Source organism: Leucoraja erinacea, chromosome 13 (assembly GCF_028641065.1).
Source record: "Leucoraja erinacea ecotype New England chromosome 13, Leri_hhj_1, whole genome shotgun sequence".
Lineage (NCBI taxonomy): Eukaryota > Metazoa > Chordata > Chondrichthyes > Rajiformes > Rajidae > Leucoraja > Leucoraja erinaceus.
In genome coordinates this window covers 26,370,586-26,380,995 of record NC_073389.1, presented here as the reverse complement: position 1 = coordinate 26,380,995, position 10,410 = coordinate 26,370,586, and the positions used below count along the sequence as shown (strand labels likewise).

Genomic DNA, 10,410 nt, shown 5'->3' with positions numbered 1-10,410 from the left:
TAGGACCCCAAGAGCATTGCAAAGCAGATTTAAAAGACATTTGAACAGGTATGTGGTAGAAAAGGCTTATGCAGGACATGGCCAAGTGCAGGCAGGTGGTTCTGGTGTAGATGGGGCATCTTGGACAGCATGGACAAGTTGGGCTGAAGGGCCTGTTCCTGTACTGTATGACACCAAGGGATACAGTTAAAGTGCCAGGGTGGTGAAGGTGGTGTTTAGCAATGCTTGCCTTCATTGATCAGGACATTCACTACAGGAATTGGGACATCATTTTAAAATCATATGTGCAGTTGTGGTCACCCAACTATAGGATGGATGGCATTAAACTGAAAAGGGTGCAGAAACGATTTGAGGATGTTATCCGGGACAGGAGGGCTTGAGCTACAAGGAGACTGGAAAGGCTAGGATGTATTTTTCCCCTGAGTGTGAGAGTGAGAGATGATCTTATAAAGGTATACAACAACCATGACAATCACCGCAGAAACGTTGAATGGTGACACTCTTCTTTCCAGGGTCGGAGAATGTAAAACAAGAGGACAGAGTTAAGGAGCTAGGGAAAAGATTTAAAAAGGGAACTGTGGGGCAATATTTTCCACACTGAGGGCGGTGGGTGTGTGAAAAGTGTTGTCAGGGGAAGCTGCAGAGGCAGTAATAATTCAAAACTTTCGATATTTGGAAAAAAGCATCAAAGCCCGGACTACAAGACTGCTAAACAGCTTCCTACCACAGGCTGTGAGGCTGCTAAACAGTCACTCTGTACTCACAGTCACTTGATTCTGTGGCTGGCACGGACACTTTAATAACTGGCACTGGCCACTCAAATCAGCTGCCCCGGACATTTTATATGATTGGTTTATTGTATTTTAACATTGTGTTTTTACCTGCTTTTAACTATTTATACTGTTCCATCAGGGACTGGATTGTTTTTAGTGTTATTATGTGTGAAATGTTTTAAATTTCATGTGCGATGCTCCGCTATTCACTGGGAAACGTCTTTTCATTTTGCACTGTACAACTGTTGCTTGCAAGATGACAATAAAGGTTGATTGATTGATTGATTGATTGAAAAAAGAGGCATCTGGGACAAACAAAGGCAAATGGAACCAGCTCAGGTAGACATCTTGGTTGGTATGGATGAGTTGGGCTGAAGGGCCCGTTTCTGTGCTGTATATCTCTGAATATTTATTGTTATCCTCCAGTTTCATATTTTAAATCTAGCCCACCTTGCTTACTTGTGCAACGCTAATTATATTATTTTTTTCCCCCAACTGTGTCAACCGTCTATTACTCGAATGACGCAAGTTTCTTTTTCGCAAAAGATAAAACATTAAAAACGTTGTCATATTTTTTATTTGTATTTTGTAAATATAAACAAGTTTAATTGAGATAAACATTCTATTTTCAAAAAGCAATGGAAACATGAATTACAGTGTGTATTTGATTTAAGTAGTTCACTCAAGAGTAGAACGGGAAGCACAGAATGTAGGTTTCATGGAACAAAAATGTCTTTATACACACCACTTCTCAGCAATCTCATTACAGAACTGCATTACGGAACTTCTGTAAAAAGGGAACTGAATTTGAACAAGCAAATGGTCAGAATGAGGTTGACTAAACTGCTAGCTAAGATTGAAAGGCTACACAATTTTGCCAACCCAGCAGACATTCGGAGAATGTTTTGATTAGGTGAACCTTTAGAGTTACATGGTGAAGTGCCTTGTGTAATCATATTCAATGGTTGGAATGACTGCCTGAACAAACTTCAAAAAAATAAGAAGGTACCTGAAAAACAATGTTAAGGAAACATCATTGACAAACAATACAACGAATAATTGCACCGTTTATTTTGTTTTAGTTATATATCTATCTATCACTGCGTACATTTGATCCACTCAGATCGTGAAACTAAGCAGGGCAGCATGGTGCTGGTGTTGCTGCCTCCCAGCGACAGAGACATGGGTTCGATCCTGCCCTTCAGTGCTGTCTGTGTGGAATTTGTACGTTCTCCCCGGTTGGTTTCTTTCGAATGCTCTGGTTTCCTCCCACATCCCAAAGGCGTGTGGGTTTGTAGACAGAACTGGCCTTGGTAAATTGCCCATAATGTGCAGAGAGTGGATGAGAAAGTGGAATAACATAGAACTAGTGTGAATGGGTGATCGATGGTCGGCATGGTCTCAGTGGGCTGTAGGGCCTGTATCCATGCTGTGACTTTGACTCAGTAAGCATTGCTCCAGCAGTTACAATGAATAGCATACTGATTGCAGTTCTGCATAGTTTAAACACAGGCCCTCAGTGGCCAGTGTGAGAGTTAGGGCACGTTGATTGGACACATTATGAGTTATATCACTGGTGTAGTTGGGAGGGCCGACTATGCAACCACATCCTGTGGAAATGACAAATAGGAAAAACAAACTGGGTGTGAAATAAAATTAGAAAATGGTGAGACAGTCAGTGCAGACAGTGGAGAGTGAATGAGTTAATTTATTACCAAGACTAGTAAAGGGAGAAGACAAGTATGTTTTAAGTTGCAGAGAAAGGAGAAGAGTGGTGTAAAGGGAATGTCTATGATAGGGAGATTTGGATAATGCAGATGAAACACTCGGTGCCATCATAGAGAGGGTGGTGACAGCCTGTTGATCAGTCGATCTGACTGAAGGTGTAGATGGAGAGAGATGATACGAACAAAGAGAAGGGAAAACTCAAGCTGGAATATAAGGTACATTCACCACAATCGTCAATAGCCCAAAACAAAACAATGCTCAAGCAAGTCTAATAACTGAGAAAAAAAGATTGACACATTAAAACTGCCTGGTTCTAACACATGCAGGAAAGGCTGGTTATCTCAATTGCTGAATTCAGTATTGCAATCTCAACATGTAGTTCCTACAATTTCCTTTTCACCTCTAGCCTTCACCACTGAGTCATACAGGGTGGAAACAGGCCCTTCGGCCCAACTTGCACATACCGACCAATATGTCCCATCTACCCCTGCATTTGGCCCATATCCCTCTAAACCTATCCTATCTATGTACTTATCTGTGTGCATTTACTCCACCTATTGGCCAATCTCCCACCCTTCACCTGTATTTTAGAGCAGCTTGTATTGGAGCCTACTAGGGTGAAGGCAATTCTGGATTTAGTGTTGTGTAATGAACCGGATTTGATAAGGGAACTTGAGGTTAAAGAGCCATTAGGAGGTAGTGACCATAATATGGTAAGTTTTAATCTACAATTGGAGAGGGATATGGGTAAATCGGAGGTGTTAGTGTTACAGTTGAACAAAGGAGACTATGAAGCCATGAGGGGAGAGCTGGCCAAAGTTGATTGGAAAGATAGCCTAGCAGGGATGACAGTGGAACAATAATGTCAGGTATTTCTGGGAATAATGCAGAAGGTGCAGGATCAGTTCCTTCCAAAGAGGAAGAAAGGTTCCAAGGGGAGTAAGGGGGGTGACCGTGGCTGACAAGTCAGGGCAGTATAAAAATAAAAGAGAAGTACAACGTAGCAAAGATGAGTGGGAAGCAAGAGGATTGGGTAAAGAGTTTAAGAGCAACAGAAGATAACTAAGGGTTTAAAGAGCAACAGAAGATAACTAAAAAGGTAATACGGGGAGAAAAGATGAGGTACGAAGGTAAGCTAGCCAAGAATATAAAGGAGGATAGTAAAAGCTTCTTTAGGTATGTGAAGAGGAAAAAATTAGTTAAGACCAAAGTTGGACCCTTGAAGACTGAAAAAGGTGAATTTATTATGGGGAACAAGGAAATGGCAGACGAGTTGAACAAGTACTTTGGATCCCTTCACTATGGAGGACACAAACAATCTTCCTGATATAGTAGTGGCCAGAGGATCTGGGGTGAGGAACTGAAGGAAATCTACATTAGGCAGGAAATGGTGTTGGGTAGACTGATGGGACTGAAGGCTGATAAATCCCCAGGGCCTGATGGTCTGCATCCCAGGGTACTTAAGGAAGTGGCTCTAGAAATCGTGGATCATTTTCCAATGTTCTATAGATTCAGGATCTGTTCCTGTGGATTGGAGGGTAGCTAATGTAATCCCACTTTTTAAGAAAGGCAGTAGGGAGAAAACAGGGAATTATAGGCCAGTTAACCTGACATCGGTGGTGGGCAAAATGCTGGAGTCAATCATAAAAGATGAAATAGTGGCACATTTGGATAGCAGTAACAGGATCGGTCCGAGTCAGCATTGATTTACGAAGGGGAAATGATGCTTGACTAATCTTCTGGAATTTTTTGAGGATGTAACTAGGAAAATGGACAAGGGAGAGCCAGTGGATGTAATGTACCTGTACTTTCAGAAAGCATTTGATAAGGTCTCACATAGGAGATTAGTGGGCAAAATTAGGGCACATGGTATTGGGGGTAGAGTGCTGACATGGATAGAAAATTGGTTGGCAGACAGGAAACAAAGAGTAGGGATTAACAGGTCCCTTTCAGAATGGCAGGCAGTGACTAGTGGGGGTATCGCAAGGCTCAGTGCTAGGACCGCAGCTATTTACGATATACATCAATGATTTAGATGAAGGGATTCAAAGTAACATTAGCAAATTTTCAGAAGATACTGAGAGTAGGGAAGATTCAAACAAGGGGACATGACTTGAGAATTAAGGGACAGAAGTTTAGGGGTAACATGAGAGGGAACTTCTTTACTCAGAGAGTGGTGGCTGTGTGGAATGAGTTTCCAGTGAAGGTGGTGGAAGCAGTTGACCGAATGGCCAACTCCTATTGTCTATTCACCTATCACTTGCCGAGCTTTGTCCCACCCCCACCTCTCCTTTCCAGCTTTCCCTCCCCCCTCCAATTGGTTTGAAGGGTCCCAACCCGAAACATCGCCTGTATATTCCCTCCCCAAATGCTGCCTGACGCGCTGGGTTCCCCCAGCACTTTGTGTGTTGCTATTTTCGACATTCCATTTTATATTTCCAGCAACTGATATGAACAGCATCTCAGTTGCAGTACTGATTTAACTCCTCCTTCTGTTCTCATTCGCCTCACTCTTTTCCCACCTGCTTTGAAAAACACCAACAATATTTTTGTGACATCGATTGCCTAGATTTCCATGCAATAACAGACATTCCTATCATCTTTCCACCCACCTCCTTTCTCGACAACTTTAAAATACGCTTATTTTTTCACTTTCTCGTTCTGATGAAAAGTTATCAACTTGAAATATTTCAGTTTCTCTCTCCACAGATGCAGCCTGACCTGCTAAATACCTCCAACATTTTCAATTTTTTTTATAACAGTTGGCTGTGCCACCATTACTACAAGTGGCCAACTAACAGTAGAAGTGTCTGTGCAGGACCGGATTTACCTATAAGCTAGACAAGCTTAAGCTTAAGGCCTCGAGGTCTAGGGGGGCCTCCGGCCAAGGCAGGACACCTACCGTTCAACTCTGGGCGGGCCCCCCTCTCTATCTCTCTCTCTCTCTCTCTCTCCCATCTCCCCCCGCTATCCGTGTGCGGGCCGCCGGGCTCCACTCGCTCCTCATCCGCCGGCACGGCAGGCCGCCTTGTACATGCGCATTGCTGCGGCATGCACGTCCTCCCCCCTGCACAAGCGCACAACCACGGCCAGCACATCATCGGCCGCCCTGCGCATGTGCACTGCAAAGGCTACTGGTTGGCGCCTGCACTTTCTCCCTCGCTTTGAATTGTGGGAGATTTGGCCGCCATGGCTGTCCGGTCGCTGCCTCGCCGCCAGCGCTAAAAACCAACGCGGAGGGGGCCTCACAAGTGGAACAGCTTAGGGCCTCTCTTCATCTAAATCCGGCCCTGTGTCTGTAGAACTCACCGTGGAATTCAATGATAAATTTCAGGAGGCACGGTGGCACAGCAGTAGAGTTGCTGCTTTGCAGTGCCAGAGACACGGGTTCGATCCTGATTATGGGTGCTGTCTGTACAGTCTATACGTTCCCCCTGTGACTGGGCTAGGTTTTCTCCGGGTGCTCCGGTTTCCTCTCACATTCCAAAGACATACAGGTTTGTAGGTTAATTGGCTTCAGCAAGAATTGTAAAATTGTCCCTAGTGTGTAGGATATTGCTAGTGTATAGGGATCACTCGTCAGTGGGTCAAAGGGCCTGTTTCTGTGCTGTATCTCTAAAACTAACAAGACAGCTGACAGCTTTGAACAAGGGAATGGATTGAAAAAAATGTCTTGAATATTGCTCTTAATCATTTAAGAGATTAACAATCAGATCAAGCTCTATAATTCAACCATTTTCCCTCATAACTTCCCACATCCGTTAGACTGCTCCAAATACTCTAATCCCTCTCCTTCCCACCTTGATTGACGTTTCACAACTTAAATTATACCAGAAGTTGTAATTATCTTTCATGTGCTATACTTTTAAGGTAAATTGAGTTAGTTTCCATTTCCAGCAACACCTTGGTCAATTTTTCAAGTCTCCTGAAATATGGGAAGAGTGAAACAGTTTAAGACTAGCTGAAGTTACCACTCAGTCTCCGTAGCTGCTGCCTTCTGCACGTGTGAAGGTGGTAGGCATTAATTTAGCAAGCTCAAATCAGACTTTCAAGGCCTTCAAACGGTTGTTGATGGGAAACTTTCAAAAACATTAGATCCATGCAAGTAATAATCAAAATCATGATCAATTCAAGGATACATGTGTACACCAAGTTCACCTCCGCCTTCTGCAACTGTTTCAATTATTTTTTTCATGACCTCTGCGTGTCTGCAATGCAAGAAACAGGTTGCCTTTAAACTGCATTGTAGACTGTGCAGACCATAGAGTACATGCAAGAAATATCTCAGAACTAATTTTAAATTTTTACATTCATTTGTGAGTGACGGAAAAATCTATAATACTACTATGAACAGAAACCTTGTTGCAAACTGAACAGGAAGAAGAAATACGGAACTGCAGTTGCTGATTTACACTGAAGGTAGACGGAAAATGCTAATTTCATACCCTCTCATTCGGGTAAATACTTCTTCAATTGTCCATTTGTACTTAATCTGAACAATTAATCCTTAATTTGAAAACAAAGCACGTACCTGCAGGGATGAACAGAGCACATTGAAGGTGGAGGTAAGTGGGGATGATTTTCAATTGTCACTGTCTTTTTGACATGGTCCTGACTAATGTCCTCATACATTGCTTCAACTGTCAGTGGGAGTCGTTGCTGGAAGTAAAAGATGCCCAAGTAAAGGAAGTACTAACATTATCATATGTAGCTTTAAATGCATAATCTTTCTTTATAGAGGATGATATTGAAAACAACAACAGTGAGGACTCAGTGGGCAGAAGGGCCTATTTCTGCAATGTATCTCTAAACTAAACACTGTTGAATGTGCCTTCACCACCAACCCTGGGACCATGTTCCAGGCATACGTCCCTCTGTAAAAAATCTTGCCACGCACATCTTTTACAGAAAGCAAAATCAATTCGTACTAATTTATTTACCTCATCATAGCCGAATAACCAAAGTCTTGGTGTCTGGTAATACTTGTCGTATGTTATGTATAAATCATAGGTTCTAGTTTGAAGAATTCCATCTTCGCCAGCAGAATCTGCTTTCGGCTTGGTCACCTCTACAATCTTACTGGTATCCAGGGTTGCCTGGTGTAAAAAATAAATTACGTTTCAATCATTCATCAGAATAAGCTCAACTGCAACATTTAAGTAAAATCTAGCTTTCTCTCGCCCAATTTCCATTTTCTTAATCTTTACAATCATGATTAACCTCCACAACCAGAAATCTATAAAATAAAAAGCTCATCTAAAGATACTGAAGGAACTAGTTGACAGAAATAATGGATAACTGACCACTCGGAGAGTCATAGATTTGTACAGTGTAGAAACAGGCCCAACGCCCACACTGACCTACATGTCCTGTGGTTCTACATTCCAGATAGGTTTTTTAAAATTTTGGTTTCTTGTTTTTTTTCAGACAATTTAAACTGCATACAATGCCTCAATATGCAGCTTGGCAAATATGACAATAGATTTTTAAATAACATAATTAATGAACATGAATGAATTAACTTTTTCACACAAAGAGTGGTGGGTGTATGGAACGAGCTGCCAGAGGAGTTAGTTGAGGCAGGTACTATTGTAGCGTTTAAGGAATATTTAGACAGATACATGGTTTAGACAGGTTTAGAGGGATATGGGTGAAACACAGGCAGGGGGATGAGTGAAGATGGCTCTTTCAAGCTTCTGACCCATCATTTATTTATTTGCCTCTGTACTCCACAATTTCAGATTTGTAACAGTAAAAATCACATGTGGTTAAAGTGCACATTGTCAGATTTTATTAAAGGGTATTTTTATACATTTTGGTTTCACCATGAAGAAATTACAGCTGTGTTTATACATAGTCCCCAAATTTCAGGGCACCATAATGTTTTGGACACATGGCTTCACAGGTGTTTTTAATTGCTCAGGTGTGTTTAAATGCCCCCTTAATGCAGGTATAAGAGAGTTCTCAGCGCCTCATCTTTCCTCCAGTCTTTCCATCACCTTTGGAAACTTTTATTGCTGTTTATCAATGCGAGGACCAAAGTTGTGCCAATGAAAGTCAAAGAAGCCATTATGAGACTGAGAAACAAGAATAAAACCGTTAGAGGCATCAGCCAAACGTTATGCTTACCAAAATCAATAAGGAGAAAGAGAGCACTGGTGAGCTTACTAATCGCAAAGGGACTGGCAAGCCAAGGAAGACCTCCACAGCTGATGACAGAATAATTCTCTCTATAATAAAGAAAAATCCCTAAACACCTGTCCGACAGATCAGAAACACTATTCAGGAATCAGGTGTGGATTTGTCAATGACCACTGTCTTCAGAATACTTCATGAACAGAAATACAGAGGCTACACTGCAAGATGCAAACCACTGGTTAGCCGCAAAAAATAGGATGGCCAGGTTACAGTTTGCCAAGAAGTACTTAAAAGAGCAACCACAGTTCTGGAAAAAGGTCTTGTGGACAGTTGAGACGAAGATTAACTTATATCAGTGATGGCAAGAGCGAAGTATGGAGGAGAGAAGGAACTGCCCAAGATCCAAAGCATATCACCTCATCTGTGAAACACGGTGGTGGGGGTGTAATGGCCTGGGCATGTATGGCTGCTGAACGTACTGGCTCACTTATCTTCATTGATGATACAACTGATTGGGGATCCTCTGTGATGTTCAAAGGAAAGACTCTGAACTCTCAAAGCAGGCTCGAATGGCCTATTCCTGCACCTATTGTCTATTAACTGCTGATGGTGGTAGCATAATGAATTCTGAAGTGTATATACACATCCTATCTGCTCAAGTTCAAACAAATGCCTCAAAACTCAATGGCTGGCGGTTCATTCAACAGCAAGCCAATGATCCCAAACATACTGCTAAAGCAACAAAGGAGTTTTTCAAAGCTAAAAAATGGTAAATTCTTGAGTGGCCAAGTCAATCACCCAATCTGAACTCAATTGAGCATGACGTTTATATGCTGAAGAAAAAACTGAAGGGAACTAGCCCCTAAAACAAGCATAAGTTAAAGATGGCTGCAATACAGGCCTGGCAGAGCATCACCAGAGAAGACACCCAGCAACTGGTGATGTCCATGAATCGCGGACTTCAAGCAGTCATTGCATGCAAAGGATATGCAACAAAATACTAAACATGACTACTTTCATTTACATGACATTGCTGTGTCCCAAACATTATGGTGCCCTGAAATGGGGGGACAATGTATACATACTGTTGTAATTTCTACATGGTGAAACCAAAATGTATAAAAATGGCCTTTGTTAAAATCTGACGATGTGTACTTTAACCTCATGTGATTTTTTTCTATTACAAATCTCAAATTGTGGAGTACAGAGGCAAATAAATAATGTTTGTCCCAAACATTATGGAGGGCACTGTAAATACAATCGTTAATTTAAAGTACAATAGGTGGAGCAAAGGGGAAGATATAAAGTGCAGAATATAGTTCTTGGCATTGTAGCGCATCAGTTCCGAAGTCCACTGTCCGCAATGGGGTAGAGGTGAATCCGAGCTACTACCCTAGCTAAAGGAAGGACCGTTCAGAAGCCTGATAACGGAAGGGAAGAAGCTGTTCCTGAGTCTGCTGGTGCGCTCTTTCAAGCTTCTGTACCTTCTGCCAGATGGGAGCGAGGAGAAGGAGGAATGGCCTGGCTGGGACAGGTCTTTGATTAAGTTGGCTGCTTTTCAGAGGAAGAGTAAAGTGTAGATGGAATCAACCCCACGTGTGTAGGTGGAAAAAGGCAAAAAGGAACAGTATTGTTGAAGTGTTGGCGCAGTGCCAACGGAACAGCCAGGACTCATCATCAGCAGCAAGCCCGCGGGCGGGGACTTGACAGCAGACAAGGCCGTCCACGTGATCAGCAAGCACGTCCTTGCCGTAAACATGATCGCAAGCAC

At 42.4% G+C, this 10,410-nt stretch overlaps 1 protein-coding gene across 1 annotated transcript in view; it reads right to left on the bottom strand.

The window, feature by feature from the left end:
* Positions 1-1,332: 1,332 nt before the first annotated feature.
* atg3 (autophagy related 3) overlaps positions 1,333-10,410 on the bottom strand; it is a 28,057-nt gene continuing 18,979 nt past the window's right edge. Inside the window, exons 8-11 of the mRNA XM_055644649.1 lie at positions 7,442-7,597; positions 7,033-7,160; positions 6,641-6,709; positions 1,333-1,782 (exon numbers count right to left, since the gene is read on the bottom strand). Coding sequence (XP_055500624.1) covers positions 1,701-1,782; positions 6,641-6,709; positions 7,033-7,160; positions 7,442-7,597 — 435 coding nt within the window. The 3' untranslated portion in view covers positions 1,333-1,700. The remainder of the gene's footprint in view (positions 1,783-6,640; positions 6,710-7,032; positions 7,161-7,441; positions 7,598-10,410) is intronic.